At 38.0% G+C, this 20,265-nt stretch overlaps 1 protein-coding gene across 14 annotated transcripts in view; it reads left to right on the top strand.

The window, feature by feature from the left end:
* The window catches only part of CFAP20DC (CFAP20 domain containing), a 246,424-nt gene that overhangs the window by 92,471 nt on the left and 133,688 nt on the right, over positions 1-20,265 (top strand). For all 14 annotated transcript variants that reach the window (XR_007150255.1, XM_047849396.1, XM_047849393.1 and 11 more), the window contains one exon: positions 14,380-14,536. Coding sequence is in view for 13 of the 14 variants with exons in the window: in XM_047849396.1 (XP_047705352.1) it covers positions 14,380-14,536 (157 nt within the window). In the remaining variant the exon portion in view is untranslated. The remainder of the gene's footprint in view (positions 1-14,379; positions 14,537-20,265) is intronic.

The raw sequence follows: 20,265 nt of genomic DNA, 5'->3' as shown, positions 1-20,265 counted from the left end.
CAACAGAAGATTGAACAGTTAAATTGTGGTATATTCACAGAATGGGGTACTACTCAGCAAAACAAGAATGGATTACTAATACATGCAACAACGTTGATGAACCTCAAGTATTAAGCCCAGTGAAAGAAGCCATTTACTATGATTCCATGTATATAAAGTAATAGACAAAACTAATCTAAGGTGAAAGAAATTAGTGGTTGCCCTTGAGAGGGGTGAGTTTGAGATTGACAGGGAAGCAGCACAAAAGATCTTTCTGGAGTGACTGAAATACTTTATAACTTTATGGTATGCAGGTGAATGAATGGTCAGAATCATAAACTGTGCCCTTAAGTCTGTGTATTTTGTGGTATGAAAGTCAAAAAGATTGTATGGTTAACATATGTTAAGCATATATATGTTAGGCGCTATTATATAAGTGCTTACATGTATTTAAACATTTAATCCTAACAACTCTGAGAGATGTATTATAATTACCATCATTTTACAAATGAGGAAAGCAAGGCACAGAGAGGTTAAGTAACTGTGAAGATTATCTAACTGGTAAATGGTGGAGGTGGAATCCAAACCCAGGCAGATAGGCTCCAGAGCCCACACTCTTGCATCCCTAGGAGGAATGTATTTAAAAGGAGTTGCCAGGAGGGTTTAACTGGAGGGAATTTCCAGACAGGTTAAAGAACAGAATATTATAATTAGATAATAGAAAGTAATTTCTAATTCCAAATTTTAAAAGTTAAGTGTTTCAGAGAAATGAAGTTAAATCTCAGGATGTGGCCATCTGAGTGGATTACTGAGTGAAAAGGTGAAGAAGCTTTTGAGGGAAAGGAGGTCAAGGGACTCAGGGTATTGGACAGTACTATAGAAGGTAAGGTGAATCTGGTCCCAGCATTTTTCGGGAATGTGTATGTGGGCTGGCAACAGTGTGTCTGCAGAAGTGGGAGTGACCAGGGACTGAACTGAAGATCAGTGAATATAAAAGGGTAGAAGAACCTGTGAATGCAATGCCTCAGACTTCAAAGAAGATAGGGTTCCCAATAGGAAGTTTAAGCCCTCTCCCAATGCGACCTAGCCCCATGGCCTCAAAATCAGAGGTTGTAGAAGCACATGTGAACTCCATAAGTGAGCTTTAACTCCAGAGTTGAAAGCTACTATCTTAGAGAAAAGCCAGGTTTCAGTTAAAGTAGGGTATTGCAGGACCCTTAGAAAAATACAGAGGATGTAAGTACTTATCAGTAGTAAGGATTTCAGAGGGCACAGTGAAAGATGACTTGAGAATTAGCAGGAGAAAGATGGGCTGCTATTTCAGGAAGAGACTGTGTGCTCAATGCAGATTAGGAATGGGAGGTGGGGGTCAACTGCTAAATAGGCATCATGAAGATACATTATAAGGAGCTTGCTTTTCTGTGGTTCAACCAGGAGCTGCAGCACTAATAGCCCCAACTTCTCCTTAACTTCCCTGTCTCTGCATAAGGACTTGTCAAGATTTGCTTTTCCTCAGGAAACTGGTTTTTGTATAGTAGTAATAGCTAATTGCTTCTCTTGACCATTCAGATATAAAATTGCTATTTTGATTTCTGTTTACACCATTTAATAAACAATATGATGGTGATTGAGATGAATATGGCCATTGTAAGCAGATTTTCTATGGAGATATTAAAGCTAACATGTGAAATATTGTTTTAAAGGGCACAAGAATAAACGTCTTTAAACCCCATTCCTTGTTATCATTTTAGGAACACAAAAACAGAATGAGGTTCTAAAATTGTGAGAAGAGATGTACTTTAGGATTGCTAGGCTATGAAATTGTGGTTTCTTATTTGTTGTTTCCTTTTAGAAAGGCACCACTAGCTAGAGCTGTGCGCAGTGACTCAGGCTCTTTCTACACTGGCAAAATGAATCCAATTATCTTCACATCTTTCCTGCAGTAATGGCAAGGAAAATCAGAAAGTGCTGGACGACCAAGAACTTGTTATTGCATGCATTTGACTGGTGTGCATGTGTGTGTGTGTGTGTGTGTGTGTGTGTGTGTGTTCACACAGTCTACTGGCCTTACACCAGTATATAATAAAGCCATAGGTCCAAAACATGAATCTGTAAAACCTAGAAATTCATGCTTTGAATCATTCTTTTGCCGTTTGCCAGCCAATTCCTTTATACAGAATTCCATGCTGGAGCTAAATAGTATAAACTCTCTTACTAATTGAAGCAACAAACTAAGCAAAACTGTCTTTTCTCTGTCAGATTGCTGTCTTTCTGGTACATAATTTTTAAGCCCATAATTAGGAATATTGTAAATCAAGAATTCTTTGCTAGACTAGAGTTACACATAGGAAGAAAGTGATTAGAGGTCAAGAAATATGTCAAAAAAGGGATTTTAAGACTGGTTGATCATCAAGAATAAGGAAAATAATATTTTATAAAGATTAACTATTGGGGTGCCTGGGTTGCTCAGTTGGTTGAGCATCCAACTTCAGCTCAGGTCATGATCTCACGGTTCGTGGGTTTGAGCCCCACATCAAGCTCTGTGCTGACAGCTTGGAGCCCAGCTCTTGGTTAGGATTCTGTGTCTCCCTCTCTCTCTGCCCCTCCCCTGCTTGCACTTTGTCTCTCAAAAAAAATTTTTTTTAATTTAAAGAAAAAAAGATCAACTATAATTCAGATAAGCTGCATATTGATAGTAGAAGTTCATACTCTTCTGAAACTCCCACAAGCCTATCACAGTGTTTATATGAATAATGAGTTATTTGTTGAAGCTTATGAAAAGTGGAACCTTTACAGATACCAGCTAAAAAACAGTAATTTCTATTTCCTCTAGCCAGTGGAGACTTATGAAAGTTATTCCCATCTTTCTCAGGAGCTACTCCCATCTGTACCTCTAAGAGATGAATTCACTAGTTATCAGTTCCCACACATTTATGGGGTTAGTTGAGTGATTATAAAATGAGAGTTTGAGGATTTTGCTTGAGGGAGAGCTTGGGAAGATGGTGGAGTAGGAGGACCCTGAGCTCACCCCATCCCACATTTCAACTAGGTATCATCCACATCCAAGTCAACAAACCAGAGGGTAATCTGAAGACTGGAGGAACATGGGGCGCCTGGGTGGCACAGTCGGTTAAGCGTCCGACTTCAGCCAGGTCACGATCTCGCGGTCCGTGAGTTCGAGCCCCGCGTCAGGCTCTGGGCTGATGGCTCGGAGCCTGGAGCCTGTTTCCGATTCTGTGTCTCCCTCTCTCTCTGCCCCTCCCCCGTTCATGCTGTCTCTCTCTGTCCCAAAAATAAATAAAAACGTTGAAAAAAAAAATTTTTGAAGACTGGAGGAACAAATTCCTCAACTAAATATAGAGAAGAAGCTGCAACCAAAAGTTTAGAAAGGGCAGAAAGGCAGAGGGAGGCTGCCTGCAGGAGGGAGGGAGCTGAGTGCAAAGAGGGCAGAGAAATGGACCCTTGCACCAGGGGGCTCACACAGGGAAGACTAATCCCCATAACATTTGGCTTTAAAAACCAGAGGGCCTGAGGTACCTGGCTGGCTCAGTTGGTAGAACATATGACTCTTGATCTTAGGGTTATGAGTTCGAACACCACATTGGGTGTGGAGTTCACTTTAAAAGGGGGGAGCACCTGGATGGTTCAGTCAGTTAAGCAGTTAAGTGGCTAAGTGGACAACTTTGGCTCAGGTCACAATCTCACAGTTTGTGAGTTTGAGCCCTGCATCAGACTCTGTGCTGACAGCTCAGAGCCTAGAACATGCTTCAGATTCTGCGTCTCCCTCTCTCTCTGCCCCTCCCCTACTCACACCCCATCAAAAAATGAATAAACATTAAAAAAAACCCAGAGGGGCTGAATTCCATGAGTTTATAAGACCAGTGGTACCTAGGGCTTTAAAAGTCAGCTGACTCAGTGGTGGGCAAGCCAGGAGGGTGAGTAATAGCTGGGCCTCCACCCTGAAAGAGACGGCAGTCTGCATGGAGAGGCAACAAAAAAAAACAGTAGTTTGCACAACCATGGGGGCAAATGGGAGACAGATCTGCACATACTGATTCCAGAGCGTGCTGGGGGACTTCTCTGAAAGCAAGGGAACTCGCAGATGCCATTTTCCTCCCCCATCTCCTAGCATAAGTACAGAGCCACCTTTGAGAAGTAGAGCTGCACAGATACTTGCTGCCTGACCCACTGGCAGTGTGCCATGCCCACAGGTTCTGTTGAGAACTAGCCAACTCCAAGCCTGCTGGCTTCAGCCCTCAGCTCAGGACAAATTTTGTGAAAGCCACACAGTGCACCCCACCCACCACCACTGCACACCACGTGCAGTCACCACGTTGGCCTAGACACTGCACCACACCCAACCATGAACCCCAGCCACCCTTTGTGTGCAGGGCCCACCCTGTCCAGTCATCTTTGCTCACCTTCGCACCCCTGGCAGCTCCAGAATGCTGCCCCCACCACTACAGCATTTTGGAGTGCCCCAGTGCAGACTTTGCTGATACTGCCACCCCACTCCCAAATTCCCCGGCAGGCACACCCTCTCAAAGCTGCCATGCCTGGGTCCCACTCGCACCACAGAGAGTAAGCATAGCCCACAAAAGGCAGAGAGTCAGTGCGGATAATTGCACTGAAAGGAAAAATGGCTCAGACATAGCAACAGGGTATAAGCAACACATACAGGATGCTCTCCTGAAGTGCCAAGTTTAGGTGAACAGGGGATACTACACTGCAGGGTGCCCCAGGACCTCTTCTTTATAAAGTCACTACTTTCAAGTTCAGAAGACAAAACTGACTTTCGTAACACACAGAAACAGACATAGAGAGGCAGACAAAATGAGACTAAAAATTTATCCCAAGTGAAAGAACAAGACAAGGCTACAGCCAGAGATCTAAGTGAAATGGACAAATAACATGCTTGACAGAGAATTTCAAACAGTGACCATAAGGATAGTTATTGGACTTGAGAAAAGAGTGGAAGGCACGAATGTGACCCTTAACATAGAGACAAGGAATAACTTAGAGATAAAGGATTCAGAAAAAGAAATGAGAAACACGCTTGATGAAAGGAATAGCAGGATGGAAGAAGCAGAGGAGCAAATTAGTGATGTAGAAGACAGAGTAATGATAAGTTATCAAGCTGAATAATAAAGATAAAAAAGAATTACACAAAACAAGAGTAGACTTAGGTGGACTTAGTCACTTACAGTGACTCCATCAAATGTAATAACATTCATATTTATAGGAGTCCCAGAAGAAGAAGAACAAGAAAGGGTAGCAGAAAGTTTATTTGAAGAAATAATATCTGAAAACTTGCCTTATCTAGGAGGCACAGAGAACTCTCCTCAAAATCAACAAAAGCAGACCCACACCATGACATATTGTAATTGAACCTGCAAAATATAACGATAAAGAAAAAAATCTTAAAATGAGCAATGCGAGAAAAGTCATTAACTTACCAGGGAAAACCCATAAGTCAAGCAGAAATTTTTCTACAGAAACTTTGCAAGTCAGAAGGGAGTGTCATGATGTATTCAAAGTGCTTAATGAGAAAAATTTGTGGTCAAAATGCTCTATCCAGCAAGGTTGTCATTCAGAATAGGAGAGAGAGAGTTTCCCAGGAAAATATAAACTAAAGGAGTTTGTGACTACCAAGCGAGTCCTGCTAGAACTATTAAAGAGGACTCTTTGACTAGAAAGAAGAGACGAAAAAGGATAGTATGATGGTAGAAAACACAAAAATAATGAAAATGAATATTTCTGTAAAAACTAAGTAAGGAATTCAAAAGAGGAGAATAAAATATAATAACATATACCTAAAGTCTGGGGAGGAGAGGAGAAAAGAATGGATTCATACCTAAATGACCATCAACTTAATATAGACTGCTATATGCGGAAGCAGTTATATACAAACCTAATGGTAACCATATATCAAAAGCCACTAATAAATAAACATGCAAAAAATAAAGAAAAGGAAACCCAAATATATCACTAAAGAAAATCATCAAAACATGAAAGAGAGAAAGTCAAGAAAGGATCAGAGAAAATCTCCAGAAACAAAATAATAATAAAATGGTACTAAACACATATCTATCAATAATACTCTGTAAATGGACTAACACTCCAGTCAAAAGACATAGGGTGCCAGAATGGATACAAACCATATCCACCAATACAGTGCCTACAGGAGACTCATTTTAGACCTAAAGACACCTGCACATTGAAAATGAGGGGGATTTTGATAGTGCTGCCATCAGCAATAGTCAAATTATTGAAAGAGCCCAAATGCCCATCAACTGATGAATGATAAAGAAGATGTGGTATATACATACAATGGAATACTACTTGGTGATGAAAAAGAATGAAATCTTGCCATTCGCAACAATGTGGATGGAACTAGAGGGTATTATGCTAAGTAAGATATGTCAGTCAGAGAAATATATATGATTTCACTCATATGTGGCATTTGAGAAACTCAGCAGATGAACATAGCAAAAGGGAAGGAAAAATAAGATAAAAACAGAGACAGGGAAATCATAAGGCTCTTAAATACAGAGAACAAACTGAGGGCTGCTGGAGGGGAGGTGGGTGGGGGGTGGGTTAAATTGGTGATGGGCATTAAGGAGAGCACTTGTTGGGATGAGCACTGGATGTCATATGTATGAGATGAATCACTGGTTCTACTCCTCATGCCAAGACTACACTGTACGTTAACTAACTTGAATTTAAATGTTAAAAAAATGAGGGAGATAGAGAAACATTTATCACACAAATGGATGTCAAAAGAAAGCTGGAGGAATAATACTTATATTGGACAACTGGACTTTAAAACAAAGACTATAATGAGAAAAAGAAGGGCACTATATCATAGTAAAAGGGACAACCCAGCAAGAAGATCTAACAATTACAAATATTTATGTACCAACATGAGAGCACCCAAATATATAAAACAATTAACAACAAACATAAAGGAACTCATTATAACAATACAATAATAGGGGACTTTAACACCCCATTTACTTCAATGGGCAGATCACCTAAATAGAAAATCAACAAGGGAACCACGGCTTTGAATTGCACACTGTACCATATGGACTTAACAGATATAATCAGAAACAGCATCCTAAAACAGCAGAATACACATTCTTTTCAAGCGCACACAAAACATTCTCCAAAACGGATCATGTATCAGGCCACAAAACAGGCCTCAACAAATAAAAGAAGATTGAAATCATACCATGCACATTTTTATCCTAACCACAACACTGTGAAACTAGAAGTCAGCCACAAGAAAAAATCTGGAAAGATCACAAATACATGGAGGTTAAATAACATTTTACTAAACAATGAGTGGGTAAAACAGGAAATAAAAGAAGAAATAAAAGAGTACATGGAAACAAATGAAAATGAAAACACAACAGTCCAAAACCTCTGGGATGCAGCAAAAGTGGTCCTAAGAGGAAAGTATACAGCAATATAGGCCTATCTGAAGAAGCAAGAAAAATCTAAAATGACCTAAACTTACACCTAAAGGAGCTAGAGAAAGAACAACAAACAAAGCATAAAGCCAGCAGAAGGAAGGAAATAATAAAGATTAGAGAAGAGACAAATGATACAGAAACAAACAAACAAAAACAATAAAACAGATTAATGAAACCAGGAGCTGGTTCTTTGGAAAAAGTCAATAAAATTGATAACCTCTAGCCAGACTTATAAAAATAAAAGAAAAAGGATCCAAATAAATCACAAATGACAGGAGAGAAATAACAACCAAAACCACAGAAATACAATCATAAAAGAATATTATGAAAGAATATATGCCAACAAATTGGACAACCTGGAAGACATGGATTAATTCCCAGAAACACATAAACTACCAAAACTAGAACAGGAAGAAATAGAAAACTTGAAGAGACCAATAACCAGCAAAGAAATTGAATCAGTAATCAAAAAACTCCCGAAAAAACAAAAGTCCAGGACCATATGGCTTCACAGGTGAATTCTACCAAACATTTTAAAAAGTAGAAAAGGAAGGACAGACAGCTTTCGCTTTTTTTTATTTTTTAATGTTTATTTATTTTTGAAAGAGATCGAGTGCAAGCAGGAGAGGGACAAAGAGAGAGAGGGAGACACAGAATCTGAAGCAGGCTCCAGGCCCTGACAGCTCTGAGCTGTCAGCACAGAGCCTGATGTGGGGCTTGAACTCACAAACTGTGAGATCATGACCTGAGCTGAAGTCGGATGTTTAACTGACTGAGCCACCCAGGGCCCCCCAGACAGCTTTCAAATTCACTCTATGAGGTCAGCATTAATCTGATACCAAAACTAGATAAAGACACCACACAAAAAAAGAGAACTACAGGCCATTATCTCTGATAGACATAGATACAAAAAGTCCTCTATAAAATACTAGCAACCTGAATCCAACAATACATTTAAAAAAGTCATTCCGGGCACCTGGGTGGCTTAGTCAGTTGTGTCAGACTTCGTCTCAGGTCATGATCACACAGCCCATGAGTTTGAGTCCTGTGTCGGGCTCTGTGCTGACAGCTTAGAGCCTGGAGCCTGCTTCAGATTCTGTGTCTCCCTCTCTTTCTCTCTCTCTCTACCCCTCCCCCCCCCCCTCTCTCTCTCTCTGTCTCCCAAAAATAAATGAACATTAAAAAAAAATTTTTAAATCATTTATCACAATCAAGTGGGACTTATTCCTGGGTTGAAAGGGTGTTTCAATATTTGCAAATCAATTAATGTGATATATCACATAAATAAAAGAGAGGGTAAGAACCATATAATCATTTCAAAAGATGTAAACAAAACATTTGACAAAGTACAACATCCATTCATGATAAAAATCCTCAACAAAGTAGGTTTAGAGGGAACATACCTCACCATAATAAAGGTCATATATGGAAAACCCACAGCTAATATCATCCTAAATGGGGAAGAATTGAGAGCTCTTCCTCTCCAGACAGGAACAAAACAGGAATGTCCACTCTCATCACTTTATTGAACATAGTACTGGAAGTCCTAGCCACAGCAGTCAGACAACAAAAAGAAATAAAAGATATCCAGATCACCAAGGAAGAAGTAGAAATTTCACTATTTGCAGATGACATGATACTATATATTTAGAAAACTCAAAGGACCTCACCAAAAAACTGCTAGAACTGATAAGTGAATTCAATAAAGTTGCAGGATACAATACCAACATATAAAATCCATTGCATTTCTATTTACCAATAATGAAGCATCAGAAAGAGAAATTAAGGAATCAATCTCATTGTACCAAAAACAATAAGATACCTAGGAATAAACCTACCAAAGAGATGAAAGACCTGTATGTACTCAGAAGACTATAAAACACTGATGAAAGAAATGAAGATGACACAAAGAAATGGAAAGATGTTCTATGTTCATGGATTGAAAGAACAAATATTGTTAAAATGTCTATACTACCCAAAGCAATCTACACACTTAATACAATCCATATCAAAATACCAACAGCATTTTTCACAGAACTAGAACAAAGAATATTAAAATTTGTATAGAACCACAAAATATCCCAATAGTCAAAGCAATCTTGAAAAGCAAAGCTGGAGGCATCCCAAATCTGTACTTCAAGTTATATTACAAAGCTGTAGTAATCAAGACAGTATGGTACTGGCACAAAACAAGACACATCAATGGAACAGAATAGAAAACCCAGAAATGAACTGGCAGTTATATGGTTAATTAATCTTTGACAAAGCAGGAAAGAATATCCAATAGGAAAAAGACTGTCTTTTCAACAAATGGTGTTAGGAAAACTGCACAGCAACATACAAAAGAATGAAATTGGACTTTCTTACACTAAACACAAAAATAAATTCAAAATGGATTAAAGACCTAAATGTGAGACCTGAAACCATACAAATCCTAGAAGAGAATAGAGGCAATAAATTCTTTGACATCAGCCATAGCAACTTCTTTCTAGGTATATCTCCTGAGGCAAGGGAAACAAAAGCAATAATAAACTATTGGGACTACATCAAAATTAAAACGCCTGCACAATCAACAAAACTAGAGGGCAACCTACAGAATGGGAGAAGATATTTGGAAATGATATTTGATGAAGGGTTAATATCCAAAATATAAAGAAACTATACAACTCAACACCCCAAACCAAACAATCCAAGTTACAAAAAATGGGCAGAAGACATGAATAGACATTTTTCCAAAGAAAACAGACAGATGGCCAACAGACACATGAAACAATGTTCAGCATCACTTATCATCAGGGAAATGGCAAATCAAAACTACAATAAGATATCACCTCACACCCGTCAGAATGGCTAAAATCAACAACACAAGAAACAACAGATATTAGCAAGGATGTGGAGAAAGGAGAATGCTCTTGCACTGTTGGTGGGAATACAAACTGGTGCAGCCACTCTGGAAAACAGTATGAAGGTCTTCAAAAAGTTAAAAACAACACAAGAAACAACAGATATTAGCAAGGATGTGGAGAAAGGAGAATGCTCTTGCACTGTTGGTGGGAATACAAACTGGTGCAGCCACTCTGGAAAACAGTATGAAGGTCTTCAAAAAGTTGAAAAATAGAACTACCATACAATCCAGAAATTGCACTAGTAGGTATTTACCCAAAGAATACAAAAATACTTCAAAGTAATTCAAAAGAATATATGCACCCCAGTGTTTAAAGTAGCATCATCTACAATACCCAAATTATGGAAACAGCCCAAGTGTCCATTGACTGATGACTGGATAAAGAAAAAGTGGTGTGTGTGTGTGTGTGTGCGTGTGTGTGTGTGTGTGTGTGATGGAATATTACTCAGCCATAAAAAAGGAATGAAATCTTACCATTTGCAGTGACTTGGGATGGAGCTAAAGAGTATAATACTAAACAAAATTAAGTCAGATAAAGACAAATACCATATGATTTCACTCATATGTGAAATTTAAGAAACAAACAAAGAGGAAGAAAAGAGCAAACCAAGAAACAGACTCTTAACTATAGAGAGCAAACTGATGGTTACCAGATGGGTGAAATAGGTGATGGGGATTAAAAAGTGCATTTGTGATGAGCACCAGGTGATGTATGGAAGTGTTGAATCATCATATTGTACACCTAAAACTAATGGAACACTGTATGTTAACCAACTGGAATTAAAATAAAACCTTAGAAAAATAAAATGAAAGATTGAAAGTATGTGTGTTGGGATGTATGTATATGTATGTCTTCATACATCAGGCACATACACATGCAAATCATTATTTGTTGAGTACTTTCTATGATACATGAATCCAGGCAGAAGAAATAGAAGCAGCTTGACTATGATGGATAAGAAAAGTGTGTTATGGGTAAGGGCCTGGTTTCCTGGGACTCAGAGTTTTTGAAGAAAGTGGACACCAATTCTCAAGCCAAGCTGATGGAGTCTGATGGGGTATACAGGTGCAGCCAGTAGGAGGGTTCACAGAAGTAGGGAATAAAGGGCAGGGCCCTGAGAAGAAATGACCAGCATGTTCCCATGTCACCTTGGACCTGGAAACTATTATTCCTTGTTCAAAACCAAACTCAAATGTCACCTCCAAGCCTTTCCTTTCCTAGATATAGGAAAACTTGGATTCAAATGCAATAAAGCAGATAATTTTAAAAGCAATCATTAGGGGCGCCTGGGTGGCGCAGTCGGTTAAGCGTCCGACTTCAGCCAGGTCACGATCTCGCGGTCCGTGAGTTCGAGCCCCGCATCGGGCTCTGGGGCTGATGGCTCAGAGCCTGGAGCCTGTTTCCGATTCTGTGTCTCCCTCTCTCTCTGCCCCTCCCCCGTTCATGCTCTGTCTCTCTCTGTCCCAAAAATAAATAAACGTTGAAAAAAAATATATATATAAAAGCAATCATTAACCCTAGAATTACAAAGAAGCTGCATGAAGAAAGGTAATCATAGAGCATCACTTGGCTTAGTTGTGTACAGTATTTACATAGTCACAAAAAGGAAAACACAGAATATTAATTTTGAGGAAAAAGAAAAAAAGAAAGGAGAGATAATTACCTATGGAGGATGAAGTAGAGTGTTAAGTGAACTACAAGTCTTATCTACCATAACAGGAAAACAGTACATAATGTCTAAAATTGATAAATCAAAAAGTATTATTTAAAAATACAGAGAGAAGAAATAGTTAAGAGATGACAGTATGATTAGAAGAGTGGAGAAATGACAAGAACTACATTTTGTATAAAATTTGCTATGTTTGGGCTTATATTTACATATAATATCATGGCATTTTTTAAATGTTTTTTTAAGAAGTCTTTCCTGGGGCACCTGGGTGGCTCAGTCAGTTAAGTGTCCAACTTCATCTTGGCTCATGATTTTGCAGTCTGTGAGTTCAAGCCCCACATCAGGGTCTGTGCTGACAGCTCAGAGCCTGGAGCCTGCTTCAGATTCTGTGTTTCCCTCTATCTCTGCCCTTTCCCCACTCATGCTCTCTCTCTCTCTCTCTCTCTCTCTCTCTCTCTCTCTCTCTCTCAAAAATAGATAAACATTTAAGATATTTTAAAACGAAGCCTTACCTGAGCCTTCCCATCCTCTCACATTGAGCCCCCTCTGCAATAACGGTTCATACCAGATGCCACATGTCTGCCTCCCTTCCCAGACTGGAAGGACTCTCTTATTCATTTCTGTATGTCAGAGTCACACCCAGTGACTTCTCTTAGCACCTGTGCTTAGCACCTGTGAGGAGGAATGGATGAATACAGTTACTGTTGGGACAGACTAGCTGAATGATTGCAATTGGTACATAATCTTAAGTCTTTTAAGAATAGGAACCACATAACAACAATGGTGATGTTAATAATGTTAATAATTATTATAGGATAGCTGGAAACCCCAGTAGCACCATCCCCTATAACCTGGATTTTACCAAACCCTGATGTTTCATTTATTCCATGACATGCCTACTGGATTTGTCCCTTATATCCCACCCCCAATACTAGCCCTCCACAAGACCCTCCTCATGTCATGCTTAAGTGACTGACTGACTGACTGACTGACTAGTCTTCCTGTGCCTCAGTCTGTCTCCACTCTACCTCAGCCTTCCTCCCACCCCCAAATATTCCTGCATCAGGGATACTCTAGAATTCCCAGTACTCCATTCTTGTCACATTCTCCTTCAAGAGCTGCAATGACACCTTACCCTCCTGAGTCCAAGGTTCTCCTGATCTTTCTGCCCCTCCAGAACCTGGCTTGCTGGCCCATCCAACATTACCTCCCACACCTCCCCGGAGCTCACCACCCTGCAGGTCAAGCGAGTCTCATTACCACATCACAGTCAGCCCTCCTTCCCACCTCTTATTCCACCAGACTTCTTTTCACCCAAAAAACAAGAGCATCCCCATTGCCTGGGAATATAATTCTACTCTTGAGATACCTATGATTAATCTTCCTGTATTTAATCAGTAAATTGCTGCAATCTGTCTTACTTTTCTCCTGTGGAAAAACCTCAGGTTTTCCTTCATAATAAAACCGACATTCCTGAATAGAATATGCCTTTATAAATAGCATCGTTATCTCTTTTATAAATAAATATAACTTTCAATTTTGACAGATTAATAAGATGAACCTTATGTAAACTGATATTTTAAAAGAAGTACAGACAACTTTAAGTACTACTGTGCTTTTAATTTCAAAAATTCTTTTTCCTGTTGTCCTGCAATCTTCAATATGTCTTAATTTCTCACTAAATGATTATTTTCTCCTTTTCTTTAACTCAGTCAGACCATTTAGAGAATTCATTTGATGAAGTATTGAGGAGTCTAATTGTTTAATGGGCAGAAATTAGTCCCTGCAAAGAGTACTTTAAAAACTGGCAAATACCAGGCATAATTACAAATTCTTTAGAAGAATCTATTTCTGTACAATAGGTTAATTGGTTATAAGTAGACAGCACCGGCCACAATTTAAGCCCGGCTTCCAATTTCATCCATGATTTTTTTAACAAATATAAGTGGCTAATTATGATCAAATTAGTCCCCTTGAAGGAACAATTGGCTACTTATCCCTGATTTTCAAGATTTAAGTGGTCTAACGCACCTGCAATTAGCTTCCCACTAGCATACTGCCTACAGATCCAGAGTTATTTCCCAAAGTTGTCAAAATCTTGCCTTGTAATGAGAACTCTACAGTCAGATGACCAATGTATAGTTTAGATTATGATGACTTCTTTGGAAGAATCAATGCAATTTTTAATAAAACTGAAGCCAAAATAGAGATTTGCTTAAGGGGGAAAGTTGTTTTGGGGCAAGTTGATCCAGATAATTTCCTCCACTCTCTGGACTACCCACATATAGATGGCTTGTTCACCTATGTGATTAGTGAAAAGTACTTACCCTTCTTTCCTTTATTTTAGTGGTGCAATCTATGTATAGACTTGGTAGCATTTACCAGTGAAATATTCAAGGGAGCAGTTTTCCAGTCATTGGATGGAATTATTGTCTCTGCTAACTGTAAGCTACGGAAGATCTTTACTTTAAAATGCAAGCCTCAAGACACTGCTGATAAAGACGGTATGTTCAAATTGCTACCAAGATTTTTAAATTCTCCAATGTGTTTTTAAAAATTAGACACACCTTTGGATAGTATGAGTACATGGAAATGGTTTTTCTATGTTATTGTGGAATAAACACTTAACATGAGATCTGTCCTCTTCACAAATTTTTAGGTGTATAACATGTTATTGTTGACTACAGGTGCAATGCTGTATAGCAGATCTCTAGAGTGTATTCATCTTGACCAAAACCCATCTATTAGTAACTCCCATTTCCCCCCTCCTCAACTGCTGGTAACCACCATTCTACTCTGATTCCATGAATTTAATTATTTTAGTTGCCTTATATAAGTAAAATCATACAGTATTTGTCTCTCTATAGTTGGCTTATTTCACTTAGCCTAAGACCTCATGATTCATCCATGTTGTAGCATATGTCATTCTTTACTCTGAATCACGTGTTTAAGTATAGCTGAATGTCACAAAGATATCTTTTTTATTTTTGTGGTTATTTTTCTTGTTTGTTTATGATAGCACTTACCATGCGAATCCGTCGAGGTTCTTAGTTGCAAGCGATGGGAGTCCTGTCTAGGTAGTTGAAACAGAAAAAAGAATTTATTTAAGGAAATTAGCCAGTTCATAGAATCTCAAGGATGTCCAGAAAATCAGGCTTAGAGCCTACAGCCAAAAACAAACGCAGCTCCCACCACAGGACTGCTCCAAGGAAGACCCCCAATAGCTACTGCAACTGGGCAAAGACTCTGTAGGTCTGACTGTACTGTCTGACTTGTAGAGGCTAGGTCACATGCTGCAAGGGAGGCTAACAAAGCAAATGTCTGATTTCCAACTAAGGAGATAGGACTCATTGATGTAGTAAAATCACCAAATTAACAAGGGTGTTCAAAAGATGTCAACATTCAAAAAGCTCTGCTATTGTCCAACGTATACTATCTCATTATTCTGTGGTTATTTCATGAACTCATTTGGGAGAAATTACATTTATATATTAATTTTCCAATAATCATGTTAAAATAGAAAAATGATTGAGTTATTCCTCATATTATTTGTAGAAAGATTGGAAATATACACATTGATTATTCATTATATGATTAATAAATATATTCTGCAGATAACTGAACTGTCCAGAATTTATAAGATGGCACAAACTCTCCTAAGATAGTCTTAAACAACTGAAAGTATTGAGAGAATACTGATGCTTCCTTTTGATTTTTGTCTGGGATTATTTTTAACAAAATCAATTTTTCTAGAAGCCCAGGAAACAGAGCAGCACATAAGATGGCAAAGGTGATTTCTTAGAAGTTTGTATAAAGTAGACTTTAGACTTGTGCTCTGTCTGGATGAGTGTCTGAGAGATCCTTGTGTGGTTCACTCTGTGGAACAAGAAACTGTGCCTATAAATTTCATTTGATAACAAAACACAGCAGTGCATTAACAGCTCCCAGAGAGATTACAAGGCAGGAAGTCCAGCCACTCATCTTATGTACCATTTAAAGGCTATACAAGAGGGGCACCTGGGTGGCTCAGTCAGTTAAGCATCCAACTTTGGCTCAGGTCATGATCTCATGGTTCATGAGTTTGAGTCCCGCATCAGGCTCTGTGCTGACAGCTCAGAGCCTGAAGCCTGCTTCAGAATCTGTGACCTCCTCTCTCTCTGTCTCCTCCCCAGCTCATGCTGTCTCTCAAAAAATAAACGTTAAAAAAATTTTTTTAAAAAGGCTATACAAGAAAGCAAAAGACTTCATTTTTAAAAAAATAGCACCCAGCTAATAAGAAACCTCAAAATTTATAGAAATGTATGTGCATTCTACATCAGATCATAGGAGGTAAATCATAACCTGATTAATATTTTTAAATAAATGTAAGGAAAAGAGTAAATCAAAATATGGCATATTAAATGTTTTTATCTCTGATCCTTCCTCAAACCCCACTAAAATTATAGGACTAAAAATGGCAATAAACCCACCAGGATGAAAATTATGGAAGAGTAGCTAACAACAGACAAAGTGTGTTCATAAATTTTGTAAGATTGAGGAATGACAACTGACTTAGAAGAGCAGAGGAAGCTGAAACTAGTGGGTTTACAGAGAGATTCACCAATGAGATTCATAATGTAGAAGCTCAGAGGGGCTCAAGAATTGGCAGCCCCCTGCCAAAGGCAGGAAATAAAAGAGTGTGGCTAAAAGCAAGGAAATTGGCTAAAAGTCCATATGGACTGCTAACGGATCCCAGGTTCCCTTTCTAACTCCAAATAAGCAAACAATAGGATATTTCTTCTCTGGAGAAACTGATCCAGAGAACTTTTCAACTCAGGTACATTGGATACATGTTAGATAGACACAAGAACTAACAGAAAGAAGGAAATAGATAAAGTAGGAAATAGATACATGCTTTTCTCAAAGTTAAGAAAACACTGCATCTGTAAAATAGGAGTTATTTGTTCTTGTATTTTATTGAAGTTTATTATCTTATAAGCCTTTAATATAATTTAAAAACATTTATAAATCATAAGTGTGCAGCTTTATGAATTACCACAAAGTGAACACATTTCTGTAACCATGATCCAGATCAAGAAATAGAATACTACAAACATCCTAGAATCCTTGCTCATAATCCCCTCCCAGTCATGTCCCTCTCTCTTTTGAGAGGTCACACTCTCCTGACTTCTAACAATTTAAATTAATTTTACCTATTTTCGAAGTTTATTTAAGTGGAATCATATAGTATATATTCTTTCCAAATATACATTCTTTAACATGTATTTTAATGTGTTTGTGTAAAATGTGTTTGTGAGATTCACCTATATTGCTAATTTAATTACTGTACAGAGTATGGCATCGTGTGAATGTACCACAATTTATTTGTCCATATTAGGCATTTTGAACAGTGCTGCTAGAATCATTCTACATTTCTCTTGGAGCTTCTAGATAGGCATTTCTTTAGATATTTGTCAAGAAGATAAATAAACACATACTTTGGCATTCTTAATTTCAGTTATTATATTTTTTGTTTCTAGAAATTACATTAGATTTTTTTTATAGTTTCCATTCCTTAGCTGAAATTCTCCATCTCATTATTTAATTTCTCAAAAATATTAAGCAAAGTTATTTTAAAAGGCATGGCTCACAATTCCAATGTCTGTCTGTCCTGTGGGTCTGTTTTTGTTGTCTGTTTTTCTCTTGTTCTTGTATCCTAATATGTCTAGTAAGTTTTGAGTGTATACTGGACATTTTGACACAGAAACTATATAGCTATTTTGGGATTGTATTGTATTGTCTTTCTTCAGAGATTTAGAATAAAAAAAAATTTTTTAAGAAGCCCGAAAGACTGACAATAAGATCCTAATGTTAAGAATATTAGAAGTTAGTCCAAGAGACCCATCAACAGAATGATAGGATTCTAAGTGAGAGACTAGAGGAAACAGGAGGGATGATATATAGGAAGATTTCCCAGAATTAAAGGTCAGGTATTTTCAGATTGACGTAGCTCATCAAAAACAGAAAAAGAAAAAAAAGAAGAAAAGAGTCACCATTGTGTAATTTCAGAATAGGAGGGAAAAAAAGAAAAGATTATTAAAGCTTCCAGAATTTTTTTTTAATTGAAGTTGCATACAAAGGAGTAGGAATAAGAATAATGTCTGACTTCATACAACAACATTAGATGGTAGAAGACCTTGAAACCATACCTTCAAAATATAAGGAAAAATTACTTTCAACTTAGAATTTTACACCCATCCAGTCTAACAATTAATTGAGTGCAAAATAAAGGTGTTTGCTGACATGCAAGGTCTCAAAAATTTATATTTATTTAAACCCTTTGTCAGAAAAGATCTGGAAGATATTCTCCATAAAATATAAGGAGGAGATCAAGAAAAAGGAGTATGTGGGATCCAAGAAACAAGATATCAGAGAAAAGCAAAGAGAATTTTCAGAATTGTGGTTAAAGGAATTCAAAGGATGACATTTGTTCAGCACATCTAGAAAACAGTCCAGATTTCAGCAGGAAAATGGAGGCTTTCAAGAGGAAAGTCTCTAGGAAAAGAATATATCTGATACAATATGATGTGTTTGAACATGGAAAGTAAAGTTGATTTGATTTTATAGTGCTAATAGGGAGTTTGGGAAGAATTAATGTGGGGTGTGTACAAAAATCTATCACAAAATGAAACAGTGATCAACCCTAAGGAAAACAAAAAGTTGTACAAGAAAAGAAACGTAATCATAGCATATTACATGGCTTAAATGTGTACAGCTTTTTAAAAAAAACATTTTATTTTTAAGGGCAGTTTTAGGTTCACAGCAAAATTGAATGCAAATTGCAAAGAATTTCTATGTCCTCGTTACCCCTGCATATGCACAGTCTCCACAGCTATAGCCACTCATACCAGAGTGGTACATTTGCCAAAATTAATGAACTTACATAAACACTTTATTATCACCCAAAGTCCATAGTTTACATTAGCATTCCCTCTTAGTGGTGTATACTCAGTGGGTTTTGACAAATGAATAATAACATGTATCTAACAATATACTATCATACAGAATAGTTTCACTGCCCTTGTCTTCTAGGTTCTACCCATTCATTCCTCCCTCCCTATTAATTCCTGGCAACCATTGGTCTTTTCATTGTCTTCATAGTTTTGCCTTCACCAGAATGTTACATAGTTGGAATCATGCAACATATAGCCTTTTTGGACTGATTTCTTTCACTTAGTAATATGCCTTTTAACCTCCAGGGGTGCCTCGGTGGCTCAATCAGTTGAGCATCTGACTTTGGCTCAGGCTATAATCTTGCAGTTTGTGGATTCAAGCCCACATCAAGCTCTCTGCTGTCAGCGCAGAGCCTGCTTCATATCCCCTGTCTTCCTCTCTCTCTCTGCCCCTCCCCCGTTCCTGCTTGTTCATTCTCTCTTTCTCAAAAATAAACATATTTTTTAAAAAGTTCCTCCATGTCTTTTCATGGATTGATAGTTCATATCATTTTGATGCTGAATAATATTCTCTTGTCTGTATTACCAGTTTGTTTTTCCATTAACCTACCAAAGGACATCTTGGTTGCTTCCAAAATTTGGCAATTATTTTTTTTTTAATTTTTTAACGTTTATTTATTTTTGAGACAGAGAGAGACAGAGCATGAACAGGGGAGGGTCAGAGAAAGGGAGACACAGAATCCGAAACAGGCTCCAGGCTCCGAGCTGTCAGCACAGAGCCCGACGCGGGGCTCAAACTCACGGACCGTGAGATCATGACCTGAGCCGAAGTCGGACACCCGACCGACTGAGCCACCCAGGCGCCCCTATTTGGCAATTATTAATGAAGCTGCTATATTCTTGTGCAAGTTTTTGTATGAACATAAATTTTCAACCCATTTGGGTAAATATCAAGGAGGATGACTGCCAGTTCATAGGGTAAGAGTAAGTTTAGTTTTTAAGAAACTGTCAAACTGTCTTCCAAAGTGGCTATACCATTTTGTATTCCCACCAGAAATGAATGAGAGTAACTCTTGCCTTGCCTGCATTTGGTGTTGTCCACCTTTTAGATTTTTGCCTTAAAAATAGTTGCCTATTGGCACAATTTTTGTACATAATCTTAATAATGTACCATACTAAATAATAAGTTATCCAAAAATTATGAAAACTCCTATTTGAAAGATGTGGGGAGGGAAGGAAGGTGGTATGGTAGTTTAACAGTGCTAAATCTTTTTTTCCAAAATAGGAAGTCAGAGATATTA

The sequence above is a fragment of the Prionailurus viverrinus genome, chromosome A2, assembly GCF_022837055.1.
Source record: "Prionailurus viverrinus isolate Anna chromosome A2, UM_Priviv_1.0, whole genome shotgun sequence".
In the NCBI taxonomy this organism is placed as follows: domain Eukaryota; kingdom Metazoa; phylum Chordata; class Mammalia; order Carnivora; family Felidae; genus Prionailurus; species Prionailurus viverrinus.
Note: the sequence above shows the minus strand (reverse complement) of the source record. Positions and strands in the feature narration are given on the sequence as shown.